Source organism: Hypanus sabinus, chromosome 6 (assembly GCF_030144855.1).
Source record: "Hypanus sabinus isolate sHypSab1 chromosome 6, sHypSab1.hap1, whole genome shotgun sequence".
NCBI classification, from domain to species: Eukaryota; Metazoa; Chordata; class Chondrichthyes; order Myliobatiformes; family Dasyatidae; genus Hypanus; species Hypanus sabinus.
In genome coordinates, this window is record NC_082711.1 from 175,086,913 (window position 1) to 175,106,394 (window position 19,482).

The 19,482-nt window shown below is 41.3% G+C and overlaps 1 protein-coding gene across 1 annotated transcript in view; it reads left to right on the forward strand.

Moving 5' to 3' along the window:
* Nucleotides 1-19,482, forward strand: part of rps6kb1b (ribosomal protein S6 kinase b, polypeptide 1b) — an 88,159-nt gene that overhangs the window by 29,760 nt on the left and 38,917 nt on the right. The window contains 4 exon segments of the mRNA XM_059973651.1: nt 5,325-5,472; nt 8,750-8,807; nt 10,140-10,240; nt 17,617-17,707. Coding sequence (XP_059829634.1) covers nt 5,325-5,472; nt 8,750-8,807; nt 10,140-10,240; nt 17,617-17,707 — 398 coding nt within the window.

Below are 19,482 nucleotides of genomic sequence, written 5' to 3' on the forward strand. Positions count from 1 at the left end.
CTTGACCAAGAGCAGCAGACTATGGAGCTTATCTCTGCGAAACCATTGATGGTGTGTGCTGCCGTACAACGGTACCTTGCAGGAGTCCTGGCCGATATGTTCTTATTCAACGTAGTTCACCCACTGCTCAACTTGGTATGCTAAGTAATGCTTTTGTGCTGCTGTTGGGAGAAGTCAAACAAGAGAGTTTGTGTTACACTTTAAAGCTAATACTCTTACCTGTATTGTGAATCTCTGCAAGCCACTGGGAAAGTCAAAGACCCAGTGTCTGAGTCCAAGTGCACGGAGGGTGGGGGGTGCTGAAGATGTCATGTCCTGGGGTGGAGGACTTTGTATATGTAGTGTGGGAGGGAGGAATGAATGTTGCTTGTTTTGTTGCTTGTTCTGCCACACATTGTGGGCATCCTATGCTGGGGCCAGAATGTGTAGCAACACTTGCGGACTGACCCCGGCTGCTACAGCTGTGGAAAGTGTGTCCAGATTCAGCTTCTGAAGGAGCATGTTGCAGTACTGAAGAAAGAATTGGATGACCTCAGGTTTATCTGCGAAAACAAAAGTTTTCTGGACAGGACCTACAGTGAGGTCGTTACACCGAGGATACTGGAAGAGAGAAAGGGGGCGACGATGAGGAAGGAAAGGATGCTTGAAGTACAGGAGACCCCAGGGGATGTACCTCTCTTAAACAGGTTCACCCTCTTGGAAGCTGTCAGGACAGAAGATACTGCCAGTCTGAGAGGCGGACAGGTCTGCTAGCCAAAAATTGGTGCAGAAGCAGAGCCGAGGAGTCAGACATCAGGAAGAGCCGTGGTAGTAGGGGACTCCATAGTAAGTACAGAAAGGGGTTTCTACGGCAACAGGCGAGATTTAAGGATGGTGTGTTGCCTCCCTGGTGCTAGGATCCAGGACATCACGGACCGATTGCAGGGAATCCTCAAACGTGAAGGTGAACATCTGGAAGTGGTAGTGCCTGTCGGCACAAATGACATCGGGAAGGACATTCTGCAGCGGGACTTCAGGGAACTCGGAAGAAGGCTGAAAAGCAGGACTTCCAGGATGGTTATCTCTGGTTTGCTTCCAGTTCCTCTTGCTGGAGAGGGCAGGAACAGGGAAATAATGGATCTGAATGTGTGGCTGAGGAACTGGTGCAGGAAGCAAGGATTTACATTCTTGGACCACTGGGAACTGTTTTGGGGTAAGGATGAATTGTACAAAAGGGACGGGTTGCACCTTAATAGGCAGGGGACCAGCATTCTGGCAGACAGGTTTGCCACTGCAGCATGGATGTGTTTAAACTAAGTAGTGGGGGGGAGGGGATGAACTGGAAATATAAGGATGGAGTTAAAGGGAAAATGAAAATAAGAAAAGTTAAAAAGGACAACAGAATCAATGGAGTAGAAAGCTCAAGAAGAGATCATACAGTATGGCCAAGTGAAATAGGAATTGATATGAAAGGAGAGGGGAGTAACAAATTAGAAGTATTATATATGAATGCACGAAGTATAAGGAATAAAGTAGATGAGCTTGAGACTCGGTTGGGAATTGGCAAGTACGATGTTGTGGGAATAACAGAGACATGGCTTCAAGCAGACAGGACCTGGGAAATGAATATTCAAGGATATTACATCTAATCGAAAGGACAAACGGACTGGCAGAGGGGGTGGGGTGGCTCTGTTGGTGAGGAATGATATTCAGTCCCCTGCGAGGGGGGGGACATAGAATCAGGGGATGTAGAGTCAGTATGGATAGAACTTAGAAATTCTAAGGGTAGAAAGACCCTAATGGGAATTATCTACAGGCCCCCAAACAGCAGTCTGGATGTAGGGTGTAAGTTGAATGAAGAATTAAGATTGGCATGTCGCAAAGGTAATGATACAGTTGTCCTGGGGGATTTCAACGTGCAGATAGACTGGGAGAATCAGAATGATACTAGACCCCAAGAAAGGGAGTTTGTGGAGTGCCTCCGAGATGGATTCTTAGAACAGCTTGTACTGGAGCCTACCAGGGAGAAGGCAATTCTTGATTTAGTGTTGTGCAATAACCCAGATTTGATCAGGAACCTCGAGGTAAAGGAACCATTAGGAGGTAGTGACCATAATATGATATGTTTTAACCTACAATTTGAGAAGGAGAAGGGAAAATCGGATGTGTCAGTATTACAGTTAAACAAAGGGAACTATGGAGCTATGAGGGAGGAGTTGGCCAAAGTTCAATGGAACAATACCCTAGCAGGGAAGACAGTGGAACAACAATGGCAGGTATTTCTGCGAATAATGCAGAAGGTGCAGGATCGGTTCATTCCAAAGAGGAAGAAAGATCCTAAGGGGAGTAACGGGCAGCCGTGGCTGACGAAGGAAGTAAAGGGCAGTATAAAAATAAAAGAGAAGTATAACATAGCAAAGATGAGCGGGAAACCGGAGGACTGGGAAGCTTTTAAAGAGCAACAGAAGATAACAAAAAAGGCAATACGCCAAGAAAAATTGAGGTACGAAGGTAAACTAGCCAAGAATATAAAGGAGGATAGTAAAAGCTTCTTTAGGTATGTGAATAGCAAAAAAATAATTAAGACCAAAATTGGGCCATTGAAAACAGAAACGGGTGAATTTATTATGGGGAACAAGGAAACGGCAGATGAGTTGAACAGGTACTTTGGATCTGTCTTCACTAGGGAAGACAGAAACAATCTCCCAGATGTAATAGTGGCCAAAGGAACTCTGGTAAAGGATGAACTGAAGGAATTTTATATTAGGCAAGAAACGGTGTTGGATAGACTGTTGAGTCTGAAGGCTGATAAGTCCCCAAGACCTGATGGTCTGCATCCCAGGGTACTTAAAGAGGTGGCTCTAGAAATCGTGGACGCATTGGTAATCATTTTCCAATGTTCTATAGATTCAGGAACAGTTCATGCTGATTGGAGGGTGGCTAATGTTGTCCCACTTTTCAAGAAAGGAGGGAGAGAAAAAACAGGGAATTACAGACCGGTTAGCCTGGCGTCCGTGGTGGGAAAGATGCTGGAGTCAATTATAAAAGAGGAAATTATGACACATTTGGATAGCAGTAGAAGGATCAGTCCGAGTCAGCATGGATTTATGAAGGGAAAATCATACTTGACTAATCTTCTGGAGTTTTTTGAGGATGTAACTATAAAAATGGACAAGGGAGAGCCAGTGGATGTAGTGTACCTGGACTTCCAGAAAGCTTTTGATAAAGTCCCACATAGGAGATTAGTGGGCAAAATTAGGACACATGGTATTGGGGGCAGAGTAAACTGACGTGGATTGAAAATTGGCTGGCTGACAGGAAACAGAGTAGCGATTAATGGGTCCCTTTTGGAATGGCAGGCTGTGACCAGTGGGGTACCGCAAGGTTCGGTGCTGGGACCGCAGCTGTTTACAATATACATGAATGATTTAGATGACGGGATTAAAAGTAACATTAGCATATTTGCTGATGACACAAAGCTGGGTGGCAGTGTGAAATGTCAGGAGGATGTTATGAGAATGCAGGGTGACTTGGACAGGTTGGGTAAGTGGGCAAATGTATGGCAGATGCAGTTTAATGTGGATAAATGTGAGGTTATCCACTTTGGTGGCAAGAACAGGAAGGCAGATTACTATCTGAATGGAGTCAAGTTAGGAAAAGGGGAAGTACAACGAGATCTAGGTGTTCTTGTACATCAGTCAATGAAAGCAAGCATACAGAAGAAAGCTAATGGCATGCTGGCCTTTATAACAAGAGGAATTGAGTATAGGAGTAAAGTGGTCCTTCTGCAGCTGTACAGGGCTCTGGTGAGACCCCAGCTGGAGTATTGTGTGCAGTTTTGGTCTCCAAATTTGAGCAAGGAGATTCTTGCTATTGAGGGAGTGCAGTGTAGGTTTACAAAGTTAATTCCTGGAATGGCGGGACTGTCATATGTTGAAAGATTGGAGCGACTGGGCTTGTATACACTGGAATTTAGAAGGATGAGAGGGGACCTGATTGAAACATAAAAGATTATTAAGGGCTTGGACATGCTGGAGGCAGGAAGCATGTTCCCGCTGATGGGTGAGTCCAGAACTAGAGGCCACAGTTTAAGTATAAGGGGTAGGCCATTTAGAACTGCGATGCGGAAAAACTTTTTCACCCAGAGAGTGGTGGATATGTGGAATGCTGTGCCCCAGAAGGCAGTGGAGGCCAAGTCTCTGGATGCATTCAAGAGAGAGTTAGATAGAGCTCTTATAGATAGCGGGGTCAAGGGATATGGGGAGAGGGCAGGAACAGGGTACTGATTGTGTATGATCAGCCATGATCACAGTGAATGGCGATGCTGGCTAGAAGGGCCGAATGGCTTACTCCTGCACCTATTGTCTATTGACCCCCAGCACACCCTCAGGTGTGATGGTCATTAACACAAACAACACATTTCACTCTTTTTCGATATACACACGATAAATTTGAATCTTGATCTTGTATCATATGCACTGACAATGGAGTTCACAGAATGGAAAATCAAAATTTTAACATTTGGATTTTAATCCTATTTACCTTTTTTTTAAGTGTACGCTGCATGTTTATCTTTGTGAACAGATGCTCCAAGTTGACTTGTGCGCAATATCTTTTACGCTATGTGGTTTCCCCATTTACCACTGCAGAAAGTAGCAACTTGTGCTATTGACACAATGACTTGTGTGCTAACATGGCTTGGAAATTTGACTGCAGCTAAAAACAAGTATGTAGTACATTGAATTGCTGTGACCTGTTCTCAACCTCAGTGCCATTGACCTGTTTCCACTTGCCATGGCAGTGACTATATATTCTCTGTGACTGGGTGGCTACTTATGGCCAGCTTTCTGCTTCTGTTTCTTAGTAACAGAACTGAGACTGTCCAGATAAATTTAATTTATAATGTTACAGTTGGTCTAAAGCAGACTTTAATCTTATCAGACTGTTGGATAGATAGATGCTTTATTGATCCCAAAGGAAATTAGTGTCATAGCAGCATTACAAGTGCACAGATGTACAAAAATTAGAAGAGAAGAAAGAATAAAAAATCAGTTACCTTCAACAGTCTAACTAGAGGGTATCATCACTTCCCCAGCTATAGGCTGGCTCATTATAGAGCCTAATGGCCGAGGGTAAGAATGACCTCATATAGCGCTCTCAGGAGCAGCGCAGTTGTCTTGGTCCGTTCCTAAAAGTACACCTCTGTTCATCCAAGGTGGAGTGCAGAGGATGAGTAACACTGTCCAGGATTGCCAGGATTTATTAGATTTAAACACTAGATCTAAATCCTGACCTCAATGTTGTGCTGCTTTTGCCAACAAACTTCTTTTGTTTTGTTTTGTCAGGCAATGATTGTTCGTAATGCAAAGGACACAGCCCATACTAAGGCGGAACGCAGTATCTTGGAAGATGTCAAGCACCCATTCATTGTGGATCTGATGTACGCTTTCCAGACTGGGGGGAAGCTCTACCTCATCCTTGAATATCTCAGTGGTCAGTACCAAAATGGATTGTGACTTTTTTTTTAAAAATTACCCACAGAACTGTATGAAGTATGATGTCAAGTACTTGTATGCCATTTATTATCTAGTCTAGTGGTCACCAACCTTTTTAAGCCCAAGATTCCCTACCTTAGCCTTAGTGAAAGGCAAGATTGACTCCAGATCGATCAGTTACACTCATGCACACCAGGACAAAAAAAAACTGGAAGTAAAACTCTGCAACCTGTAAGTAGAAATAATGTATAAACACCAGGATTAACCACCCCTTTTTTGCACTGCGGATCAGTTTAATACTGACAATATTCTTGTGGACCGGCCGACGGACAGGGTGGGGGGGGATGTTAAACATGACGGGAATACAGCAATACTCGAAGCAGGTTCCTTATGTCCAGTCTATTCCGCAATTTAGTTTTCATGGCTCTCAGCACTGCTCGCGTTTTTTCCGCTTGGGGGAAAATACTCAACAGGTTCGTCTTTAAGTGCAGGGTGCTTGGACTCAAGGTACTGAAGCAGTTTTGAGGGCTTAATTGCCTCATTAGACAGCCTCCGGGAGTGAACTCCAATCTCCCGCCCACCACCAGACACCTTGGCCAGGTACAGGTGGGGTGAGAGAACAAAGTAAGGGCCGGTGGTCGCGGTCCGGAAGAGCGACCGACCGAGCGAAGAGTGCGTTAGGACATGTGCCCACCCCCCTTGTAGGATCTATTGGCCGACAAAAGTTTGTTTCAGTAGATCGCAGCGCGGTAGTTGCTCTGCTGCTTATGAAACCCTGAGCCCGACTTAGATCGTTTGTGTATATTTTTGCGCGGGTTCCCTATGAACATTCGGTGTGCTGAACAGGTTTAGAGGCGGCGCCCATCTGACCGCACTCTGGGCCGGTAGCAAAAGGACTTCCTGCGGGCCGCGCGAGGGTATCACTGCATTTAGGTGACCGATGATCTTGTGTGGGTTCAAGTTCAACCGTGTCTGACAGGGAATGACAAAAAGTGCAACTGACTCATCGTTTCCTCGCGGCCCGGTGGTTGGGGACCACTGAAGTACACTGTGTTGTGCGGGGAGCTACATGCATGCGCACTGGGCGGAAAGAACGGAACTAAAACCCCGCAACCCAGAAACAATCTCTCAACAGTATTTGTGTATTTAATTTTCATTTTTTTGGGGATCAACTGGGAAAGTCAAAGATCGACCAGTCGATCGCGATCGATGGGTTGGTGACCACTAATCTAGCCCCTGGCTCCATACTCTCCTGTTTATTTCCATTGACTGTTTCAACCTATTGCTTGCTATTGTGTCTCTAAACTCTTCCCTTCTTCTCCCACCATCTCCCAAACAGGCTGCATCTGCCTTTTATGCTGGTTCCATCTATCACCCACCAACTCCTGTCTCACTGTTCTCTCTCACCTCTTTATACAGGTTTTCTCTGTAGTCTCACCCCGATCTAAATAGTAACACTTCTTTGCCTCTACAGTGTATCCTGTTGAGTTTGCCCAGCTGATTTTTTTTTGCACCATATCAAGTTACTGTTCTTGGTTACACTAGTTTGAATCAGTGAGTGTTGAATCAATGTTTGTTGGAGAGGTTTGGTGTTCTTACTTGCTCTAATAGTGTGGGCTGCATGAAAAATATCTGTCATCATTTTGGAGCCAAGTGGTGATGACTCTTATTCTATCTGCCTGAATCAATCCTAAAATAAATTAATGAATTCTTGTATTTTATTTGTACAAACGTTGTTTCTAGGTCGAATTGTATTATCTGATCACTCTGAACAATTTGGGATTAATGGCCAGAAGGTGACTAAATTAAAAGATTAAACTGTCAGTGATAGACACATTACATAGTAGATTAAGTGTATGTCATTTTCAGAAAGATATTAACAATGGTGTTCAATTGAGAGTACGGATAAGGATAGCAAATTGAGTTAAGAACTAGTAAGTAAGGAATATTGAAGTAAGAGCCGTTTCTTGATTGCTAATGGGTTGTCCTTTAGGATTCAAATATTAAGCCAATTTTATTTGTACATGTTTCATTGATTTGGAATAGGTCCAGGGGAGTGGTATGTTGGTTCTTAGGGATGGCTTGGAAGGATTTGATAGGATAGAGGGTTGAATTAAAAGCTGATAGATAAAATTCAATGTCAGTGCTGTGAAGTGTTTTATTAAAGGCAGGCATTATATAAGTAGAAATAGAATATATATAATCATTAAATGTCATTATATATTATGAAAGAGATAAAAATTGAGGGAACAGGGAGTAATACCTCACATAGTATTAAAGATGTCGCCTTAAATTGAAAGACCTGTTTGAAACAGCAAATGGACCAAGGAGTTATTAAAGCACATGTATAGGCCAGTCAGCCCTTCGAGCTTTCATGCCTGTTGCACAGAGAATGTGATAAAGTCTTTGGCTGCTTTATCCATAACTCTGCTATATTTTTCTTCAGATATTTAATTTCCTTTTGAAAGCTGCTGTTAATAATACTTCCATTGCACTTTAAAGCAGCAAATTTTGGATCATGAGAACTCACTGCATGAGTTTATTTTTCATTGTAATTTCTAGTTGATTTTCATTTGGAGCAGTTTCTTCACTGTTCACTGTTTAAATCTATTAATTTCAAAAATTAAAGCAAATTAGACCCGAGATCTCAAAGCAATAATCCTAGCTTCTCCATTCAATCCATGTAATTGAAATCCCTCATCCTGAAACCTTTCTGCTAAAATTGCATTTGGAGGGCCTTTGCATCATCCTCTGCAGTAATTGGAATTGGACATCATATGTTAGTTCTGGCAAAATCAATGTTTTGTAACGACTCAATGAAATGTCCTTTATCTTGTATAATTGTAAGCATTCCTGGTGTTAAGTTCTGAAGTGTGCAAAAGTCATCTGAGATAATATTTAATGCATTGGCTGAATTTTTGCCTCCTTCAACGTCCAGCCTAAGTTACCAGGTGAAGATGCTACAATTGAGATGGAGTTCATTAGGTTTAAATCTGAGTCCTTGCATATCTGCCACTGTTTAATGCAAAATGGTGCAGTATCTTGAGAAGGATTTCAAAAACCTTTGCTTTGAATAAACATTTTGTATCAGTTGATGGGAAGGTCTGAAAAGTGTTCCTGGAATTAAGAGAGATTGATGCTTGAAATGCATCACCTGATCGACTGTAACTGTCATTCTGGACTTCTGAAAATTTGCCAGCCTATTCCTCCAAACCCCCCGCCCACCATTGTGCTCAATTGATGCCTGGTGTCCTCATTGGGTTATGTCATTGCAGGTGGAGAGCTCTTTATGCAACTGGAAAGAGAAGGAATCTTCATGGAAGATACTGCTTGGTAAGTGGAGTGTGTCATGTGTAGAAATAGGGCATTCTCTCCAAGATCCATTCACGTGTTCATCTAACACCTTCATCCTTGAACTTCCATGCTTTGCCATTCTCCGAGTGTTTCCAAGTTCAGTAAACCAATCACTCTTTCCTGAGTACTCTGTTGAATTTACCCATTAACCATCTTATATTTACCAACTCCATATTTGAGCTCCCTCAAATGTTGGGACCATTCTGTCTCCATCAGGATTCAATTAGCTGGTCTGTCATGATCATTGCGTTTATTGGTGATTAAACCCATTCAATAAGATTGGCTTGCAGTCAATCTAATATTTAAGTACAAGCATTTCGATGAGAAGACAATTGGGAGAAAGTCTATTTGACAATTCCAATAAAGCACCTGAAATGAAGTTAAAATTAACACCTCAAACTGAGTTCTTCAGAATATGATCTTTATAAAAGGGATGACTCCTTGGAGATTATGATCTCATAGAATTAATATTTAAATAATGCTGTATCAGGGTTGATTCATGAAAAACAATTTCAGATCTGTTCTAACATAAAGCACAGAAACAAGGGTTGACTTTGTGGGCAGAGGTGTGAGTCATGGGAGTATTAGGAAAGGAGACTCTGGTCTGGTGTTGATGCTGTATGTCATCCTGGGAATGGACACAGATTAATTTTGTTTTGTGAGGTGCTTATTTAGAGATGCAGTGAGGAGCAGGCCCTTTTTGCTCAATGTGCTGTACCACCTATTTAATCCTGGCCTAATCAAGGACAATTTACAATGACCAATTAACCTACTAACTAATACATTCTGCTTTGTGGGAGGAAACCAGAGCACCTGGAGGAAATTCATGTGCTTATGTGAAGGACATCGTCGGAATAGAACTCTGTTGTGCTAACCGCTATGCTACCGTGGCACTGTGATCTGAATGCCATCAAAATTATGACCTCAAGGTTTGGGAGTGGTGGTGGGTGAGGCAAGCAGTACATTGATACAGTAGGTTAATTGTACTGTAAATTACCCCTTATATTGATACATGGTGGGAGAACCAAGATGGAACATGTAATTATATAGGTGTGTAAAAGAGAATACTTAACAGAAAAATTAGCGAAGGAACGGGATTGCTCTGAGGGCTTGATGAGGTCAGTGGCCTTTCTGTATTGTGTGAAATATGAAGTTATATTAGCTTTATTTAATATATTGAATATGGAAAGGTAATGAGCAGTGATTTTAAATTTAAAAGATCGGTGCTATGATTTTAAAGAGCTTTGGAAATTTTATCTAGAATATCTTTTTAAGCTATTAATTTTTTTTTCCTGCCCTCTCGAATTTCAGTTTTTATTTAGCGGAAATCTCGATGGCTTTGGGACACTTGCATCAGAAAGGTATTATTTACCGTGACTTGAAGCCAGAGAACATCATGCTCAATCATCAAGGTAAATGGAAACGTTGTAAATTGTGTTCAGTGACCTGAGCACTGTTGTGAATGGAGCAGTTCTTCCTTTTTCTTTAGATAAAATCTATATTTCAGCTGGTTTTTTTCGGTATTAGATGATTTTTCATATTTACTTACAGCTGTTGGCTAAATCTTTTAAATTTAAATTGCTGATTTCAGATCTTTACCTTGTTTTGCTCTCCCTGTTCTTTCTGTTTGCTCTCTCCCTATTTATTTATTTAATGGACCATAGTTAATATATTTAATGTTTGCTTAAGATGCAGTTTAAAATGAAAGAATCTGAATGTCAGTATTCATTGTTCAAATGGATTTTTAAGAAGATTTTCTTGCATTTTTTATTGAAATTCTAGTAATTTTATACCAGATTGTGAATGACATGCATAATTGCGGTTAACTACATAGTCTCAGCTAACCAGGAAAGAACAGAAGCCAGCAGGTTGACCTTTGATAGTGGTCATTTTGAATTCAGCAGTAAATTTGTTACCAAAGTCCGCAAGGCACCTTGTTCAATCCTGACATTCATTTTCTTGTGGGCATACTCAATGAATCCATAATAGAGTCAACTAAAGACTGCACCAACTTGGGCATTCAACCAGAGTGCAAAACACAACAAACTGCAAATACAAAAAGAATAATAAATAAACAGTAAATATCAAGAACATGATATGAAGAGTCCTTAGTGAGTCCATAGGTTGTGGCTACATTTCAGTGATATGGTGAGTGAAGTTATCCCCTTTGGTTCAAGAGTCTGATGTTTAAGGAGTGATAACTGTTCCTGAACCTGCTGGTGTGGGTGCTGTGGCACCTGTACCTCCTTTCTGATGGCAGCAGTGAGAAGAGAGCAAGGGCTGGATGGTGGGGTTCCTGATGATGATGCTTTCCTGTGACAACACTGTGTGTAGATGTGCTCAGAGGTGGGGAGGGTTTACCCAAGATGGGCTGAGCCGTATCCACGATTTTTTGTAGGACTTTCCTTTTAAAGGCATTGGTGTTTCATGGCAGGCTGAAGGGTCTAGTCAATACACTCTTCACCACACATCTAGAAAACTTTTAGTTAGCATGCTAAATCTTGGCAAACTCTTAGAGGTAAAGGCACTGTTATCCTTTCTTCATAATTTGCAGTTATCTGCTGGGCCCAGGACTTGTCTTCCAAAATGAATACACTGAGGACTTTAAAGTTACTGACCCTCTTCACCTCTAATCCTCCAATGAGGACCTCTGGCTTCCTCCTACTGAAGTCAATGATCAGCTCCTTGCTCTTGCTGACCTTGATTAAGAGGTGGTGGTTGTTGTAGCACCACTAAGCTGGATTTTCAATCTCCTTCCTATATCCGGATTTATCACCACCTTTGATTTGGCTGTGGTGTCATCAACAAGCTTGAATACAGCATTGGACCCGTGCTTAGCCATTCAGACATAAGTGTAAAGTAGGTAGAGCAAGGGGTAAGCATACAGTCTAGTGCATCTGTGCTGATAGAGATTGTGAAGGAGATGTTGCCAATCTGAACTGACTGCGATCTGTAAGTGAGGAAGTAAAGGATCCAGTTGCACATGGAGGTATTCAGGCCGAGATCTTGGAGCTTATTGATTAGTTTTGAGGGGATGATGGTATTGAATGCCAAGCTTGTAGTCAATAAAGAGCATCTGATGTCTGCATCTTTGCTGTCCAGATGTTCCAGGCTTGATTGAAGAGCCGATGTGATGGCATCTGCTGTGGACCTGTTGCACCGGTAGGCAAATTGGAATGGATCCAAGTCGCTTCTCAGTCAGAAGTTGATATGTTTCATCACCAACCTCTCAAAATACTTCATCACTGTGGATGTAAGTGCTACTGAGCGATAGTTGTTGAGGCAGGTTACCATGTTCATTTTATAAGTGAAGCCTGCTTGAAGCAGCTGGATACCTCCGACTGCCCAAGTAAGAGGCTAAAGATCTCAGTGAACACTCCAGCCAGTTGGTCGGCACAGGTCTGTAGTACTTGGCCAGGACCCTGTCTGGCCTGGATACTTTTCATGGACTCAGACTAAAATCACAGTCATTGGGGACTGTAGGAGTTTGTGAAGGTTCTTCCAGGTTTTGACAGTAAAAGTGAGCATAGAACTCATTTGGAAGTGAGGCTGTCTGTGTTGCTTGATTTTACTGTACAAGAGGTGATAGCATTCAAGCCCTGCCACAATTGTTGGGAATCCTTAGTTGATTGAGGTTTAGTCCTGACTTACCACTTTGCCTGTGAAATGGCTTTCCGGAGATCATACCTGGACCTCTTGTAACATTCTTGGTGACCAGACTTGAATGCTTCTGATCTGGCCCTCAGTAGACTGCAGATCTCATGGTTCATTCAGGTCTTCTGGTTGAGGAATACTGAATGATTTTTGGGAGACACATTTATAAAGTCTGTGACAACCTTGGTGTATTCATTCAGATGCACAGATGTGCCCTTGAACACTGCCTAGTCCACCGACTCAAAGCATCCCGTAGCCTCTCCTCTGCCTCCCACAACCACCTCTTTGTTGTCCTAATCTCAGCTGCTTTGTTTTTTAGCCTCTGCCTGTATGCAGGTAGGAGAAAACCAGCCAAGTGAGCAGATTTCCTCAAATGCAGTCTTGGCATGGAATGGTAGGCATTCTTATCCTAGTATCTCTGTTATCTGTGTTAGGATCTCTGGTGCTACAAGTTATATGCGGATAGTAATCAAGCAAGTTTGGATAAAGTCTTCGATTACGACTAACAACCCCATCTGGCACTAACAATTATTCCACAGTCAAGATCACATTTCTTCCCATTCTGATCTGAGTCTCAATAATATTTGAACCTGTCGACCATGTCAACATGATTTTATGTATTGAGTTGCTGCCACACGATTAGCTGATTAGATAGTTATAATAATGAGCAAGTGTATAGGTGTAACTTTTAAGTGGCCACTGAGTATATATAAACTCAAGTTTGCTATATGCACTTTGGTTGAAATGGTTTTGACTGTAGAATGCCGACTGGAGTTGGTGAGGAAACATTTCTGCTTACTCTTCATTCCACTGAAATGTAAAATGGTGGTTTTACAGCTTCTTGCTCTGGAGCTGCTGAAAGAGCAGGGGAGCATATGTTAAAACTGCATCAGCCCCACTTCTATCTCTGTTGTCAGACTGAATTTAATACCTACATACAGAATTGGGTAGTATAGAATGAGGTTTAATATCCCTGTTCAGCAGTACATTGTGATAAATAATTTAAAGATCTATAAATTACAGCAAGTTGATCTTTTAAAAAAAAGTTCAAAAAGAAAGCAAAAATAAAATAAAATATTAGAGGTAGTGTTCATGGGATCATTGTCCAGTCAGAAACCTGATGACAACTCTTCCTGAAGTGTTACGGTGTGTGTCTGTAGGCTCCTGTACCAACCACCTTGATGGTAGCAGTGAGAAGAGAGCATTTCCTGGGCAGTGGGGATACTTAGTGGTTGCTGCTTTTTTTTTCCTGAAGCATCACCTTTTAAAAATGTCTTGCTGCTGGGGAGTCAAGTGTAAATGATGGAGCTTGCTGAGCTTACAACTTTCTGCTGCTTTTTTCCAATCCTGTGTATTGGGCCTTCCATAGCAGACGATGATGCAACCAGTTAGAATGCTGTCCACGGTACATTTGTGGAAATTTTGTGTGAGTTTTTCGTGACATACCAATTCTCCTCAAGCTGGGGATTTAAAATGAAGGAACTATTTGATTATGAAGGTTAAATGTGTTACTTTTACAAAATGATCATGGAAATCTGATCCAGGATTATAGGACTTGACAGAGAATCAAGTTGTTCTGTTGGGCTTTCCCAGTGGTGTTTGACTTAAGGTGCAGGTATAAATATGTTTTGTACAAAAGATGGAGCACATCAAAAGGCTCTGAAGAGTTACGCTTTGAATTTTCAAACACTTTGCAGAAAGTTAACATCCATAAAATGCTGAAGGAACTCTGGTTAGCCAGCATCTATAACAGGGGCTCCCACCCTTTTTTTATGCCATGAACTGCAGGTTGGGAATCCTGATCTAGAGAGAGGAATAAAGAATCAATATTTAGGCTGGGATCTTTCATCACATCTTGGTGAAAGGTTTTGGCGTGAAATTTCAATTTGCAAAGCCTCTCCATAAAGTTTGTCAGACCTGTATATTGTGTGTGTTACTCCGGATTTTCAGTATCTGCAGAGTCTCGTGCGTAGGAAGTCGACATCCGTCACAGAAATTGGCATTAGTGCAAGATAAGATTCATATTTAGAATGTGAGTCATTCAGCCTATTGTGTCCAGGCTGGGATTCTACCAACTCCAAAGTCAGTATTTATTTTCAAAGTATGTATATGTTACCATGCAGCACCTTGAGGTACCTTTTCTGGTTGGCATGTGCAGGAGAATGAAAACAATGCAATAGAATTTATATTTTACATTTTTTTTCATGTATATATCTTTGTTAGGATACTAGTTGTTTCTGTTTTGCAGCTTGAAGCCTACTGACATCAAAGTTCAAAGTATGTTTATTATCAAGGCATGCATACAGCATACAACCATGAGATTCATCTCCTTACAGATATGCTTCCAATTTCTCTGGCCACCAATTAACCTGACCCGAGTGTGCTTATGATTTAATAGTTTATCAGTCATAATTTTATTATAGGCTTTTATGCTGCAAAACAGATGCCTGTACGTGATGCAAAGTGGCAGAGATTTTGTATACAGTGGATTTGTGTTAACTCAGCCATTCATTGGTTACTCGGCAGTCAATTATTTTGAACAACTCTTAGAACAAAAAGCAATCAAGAAACTAGCTGGATTCTGTTTGTATATTTGGGGCATTATTCCACTTGGGACAGGAGATTGTTGTTGAACAGTATCTAACTTGTGTCAGTTGCTGATGCTTGTGTGATCATTTGACTCTCCACGCTTAGAGCAAACAGTATTTTGCCTTTGGCAAGGTGCCACACATGATGCTGCTTAGCAAGATAAGAGCCCATGGAATTACAGGGGAGTTACTAGCATGGGTGGAGCATTGGTCAGCAGAAAACAGTGGGAATAAAGGGATCCTATTCTGGCTGGCTGCCGGTTACCAGTGGAGTTTCACAGGGATCGGTGTTGGGATCGCTGCTTTTTACAATATATCTCAATGATTTGGGCTATGGGTTTAATGGATTTGTGGCTAAATTTGCCAATGATACAAAGATAGCTGGAGGAGCGAGTAGTGTTGAGGAAACAGAGAGCCTGTAGAGAGACTTAGATAGTTTAGGGGAATGGTTAAAAAAAAGTGGCAAATGAAATACTGTATTGGAAAGTGGATGGTCATGCACTTGGGTAGAAGAAATAAGTGGGCGGACTATTATTTAGATGGAGAGAGGATTCAAAATACAGAGATGCAAAGGGACTTGGGAGTCCTTGTGCAGGATACCCTAAAGGTTAACCTCCAGGTTGAGTCGGTGGTGAAGAAGGCAAATGCAATGTTGGCATTTGTTTCTAGAGATATAGAATACAAGAGTAAGGATGTGATGTTGAGGCTCTATAAGGCACTCATGAGACCACATTTAGAGTATTATGTGCAGTTTTGGGCTCATTTTAGCAGGGACATACTGACATTGGAGAGGGTTCAGAGAAGATTCACGAGAATGATTCCAAGAATCTAAGGGTCACCATATGAGAAATGTCTGGCAGCTCTTGGGCTGTAATCCCCGGAGTTCAGGAGAATGAGGGGGATCTCATAGAAACATTCCAAATGTTAAAAGGCCTGAACAGATTAGATATTACAAAGTTATTTCCCATGGTAGGGGAGTCTAGGACAAGAGGACATGACTTCAGGATTGAAGGACATCCATTTAGAACAGAGATGAGAAATTACTTCAGTCAGAGGGTGGTAAATCTGTGGGATTTGTTACCACGAGCGGCTGTGAAGGCCAAATCATTGGGTGCATTTAAGGCAGAGATAGACAGGTTCTTGATTAGCCAGGGCATCAAAGGATATGGGGAGAAGGCAGGGGAGTGAGGATGACTGGAATAATTGGATCAGCCCATGGCGGAGTAGACTCGATGAGCTGAATGGCCTACTTCTCCTCCTATATCTTATGGTCTTATTTAAATAGTGTCAGTTTGTATTTTAAAAAAATTATTTTGTCACTGATAGTTGGTCAGAAGTAAGCAGTAAGACGATTTGTTTTGCTCACTGCGGTTTCAAGCATTCAGGATTGGGGATGTCAGAGAAAGCCTGGAGTGAAAATGAAAAACAATTTCACTACTGTAAGTCAAGAACAATGAAGGTATTGAAAATCATCTTGAATGTTACAATGAAAATGAAGATTTGATGTATGCAATCATCAAAACTGAATGAAGGGAGTACTAGATATCTGTGCTGATTGTTAATTTACAGTCAGTCAAAAGAACACCAGTGTACACTGGATAAACTCCTCTGTTAGTAACTATTAGGAACTAATACCTTTTTAGTACTGTAGTGGCATATGTATAATTTGTTCTGTATTTCATTTAAATACATAATTTATTACTCAGTTAAACGGTTGTTAGTCTTATTATACCTTTTTAACTATTTCATGCAAGTTTGGCTGATTATGACAGCTGCATAATTGGTCTTGATGTGTCCCAGTTAACTGGAATCCACTGTATTTTGTGGATTCTGTTTTGATTGGTGAAGTGTTTTCTAACATATCCATTTAATGTCAAGCCAGGTTATTCTGCTAAAATTTTGGAATGCATCTGCATCAGTATGAATTGTTGTATTACATGTCCTGATTAAAATATATCATGTTAGTTTAAAAAAAACTTAGAAAATAAACTGCATGGATATACAGAGTGAAGTCCTTCAAGACATAATTTAAAACATTATCATAGCTTTTCATAACTCAACAGCTTGGTGTAAATTTACCTGATTCATTTCTTATTCAAAATTACTGGATGGACACCCTGTTCTATTTGTAGTCTGATAAAGTTTTTATTTCTTTTAAATAGGGGTTTTGCTTTAAAACATCTGTTGTTCTTGCTGAATGTTATGGATAACATTGGGTGAAACATTGTATTGAGCTCCACTATGATGCTCTCTCTGCACATACAATGTGAATACTAGCCACCTGAGGCTATTGATATAAAGTTGTGATCTGTAATATATAAAATAGAATTCTGAAGTTGAAATTTGTTGCATCGTTCCACATGATATTATTTTAAGATTTGTTTGAATAACCTACCTAGAATTTAGCATTTGGTAGCCAACAGGATAGCTGGCTGTTGGGTCTGCCTTGAATTGCCTGAAGCTTGTAATCAAACTGCTGACATCATTCTTCAAGGTAGTTCCTCCTGCATGCACTCCACTCAATTGATGTTTGTTCTTTGTTTCAGGGCATGTTAAACTAACAGATTTTGGATTATGCAAAGAATCTATTCATGATGGTGCTGTGACTCACACTTTCTGTGGAACAATAGAGTACATGTAAGTGTTTATAAACAAGTTTTTGCTTGGAAACGGTGATTGTGGAGGATGCTACATAGCTCAGATCTCAGATTTAGATTCATTTATTCATCACGTCTATATTGGAAAAAAATGCATAGTTTGTGTTAACAACCAGCACTGTGCTTGGGGCAGCCCACAAATGTCACCGCGTATTCTGGTGCCCACGTAGCATACTGACAGATTTGAATCCTTTACACTTGGTAATATCTAAGTTTAGGTTGTAAGGAAACTAAATTAAATGGAATACATTGATTATTTTTAAGTTGAATGCTCCTAATTTATTTTTTGGTTCTGCTTACTTAGTCTCTCTCGCTCTACCCCTTTGACTCAAATGTATTGAATTCACCCATCGTTCGAGCCTCCATCCTAGTGTTGTCCTCCATAAAAGTCCTGAATTAACGCTCAATTAGCCTGTTGACAATTGGACGGAAACCACCTTGCAATGTCCTTTTAGTTGATTACTACTTCCATAATGTTGGCACGTGGCCTAGTGGGCAAGGCATCAGACTAGTAACCTGAAGGTCGCTGGTTCGAGCCTCAGCTGAGGCAGCGTGTTTGTGTCCTTGAGCAAGGCACTTATCAACACATTGCTCTGCGACATCACCGGTGCCAAGCTGCATGGGTCCTAGTGCCCTTCCCTTGGACAACATCGGTGGTGTGGAGAGGGGAAGGCCTGCAGCTTGGGCAACTGCCGGTCTCCCATACAACCCTGCCCAGGTCTGTGCCCTGGAAACTCCAGGCTCAGATCCATGGTCTCTTGAGACCGACGGATGCCACCACAACCACTTCCATAATGAGTAGATTAATTGTTCAATTAGGTAAATGCATAAAGGTAGCTGTTAACCTAAATGTGATTGTAACTGGAGCAATTTGTCCTTAAAATGGGGCATATAAGTTATGTAACATAAAACCTCCTCTTAGAAAGGTTGTTTAAAATGTACTTAATTTTAATACTATAATTGCATATTAAAATGTTTGGGTTGAGTTGTTCTCCGATCTTGGCAATCCATTTGCAAGCATTTTCAAGTCAAGTCAATTTTTATCGTCATTTCACCCATAACTGCTGGTACAGTGCAATTGTATGAGGGGTGTATGGGGTCCTTCATAATGCTGTTTCCTTTGCGGATGCAGTTTGTAGTGTAAATGTCCGTGATGGCAGGAAGAGAGACCCCATTTTGTCACCACATGAGGAGAAATCATCAGTGCGCTTTTCATTTGTGGTGTCTCCTCCGAATTCTTGGCCTTGTATATACTTATCAATCAGCTGATTGGTCATCATTACGGAAATTCAATTGTGACGTGGATGAGAAGGTGTTTGTCGCTGGTTGGTTGTGTGCATTGCGGTCTGGAATTTTACCCGCACTGGCTTACAAATAGGATTGAGGTCTATGTTCCTGTTCACAGAATTGTTTGTGGAAAACCATGCTTCTCGGAACTCTCTTGCATGCCACGTGTTTGCTTTCACCATGACTTTCACTGATGTCCAGTCGAATTTGTGCTGCTCTCGATCTTCATGGGTGGGGGAAACATGCAACGTGCAAGAGAATTCCTAGAAGCGTGATTTTCTTCAGACAATTCTGTAAACAGTTGTGAACCTCAGTGCTATTTTGATGTGCAATTAGTGATGTCAAAAAGTCCGTTGTATTATTTTTACTTATTTAGAGAAACAGTGCAGTAACAAGCCCTTCCAGTCCAGTGAGCCTATGCTGCCTGGATACACCCATGTGGCCAATTAACCTACTAACTAGTATGTC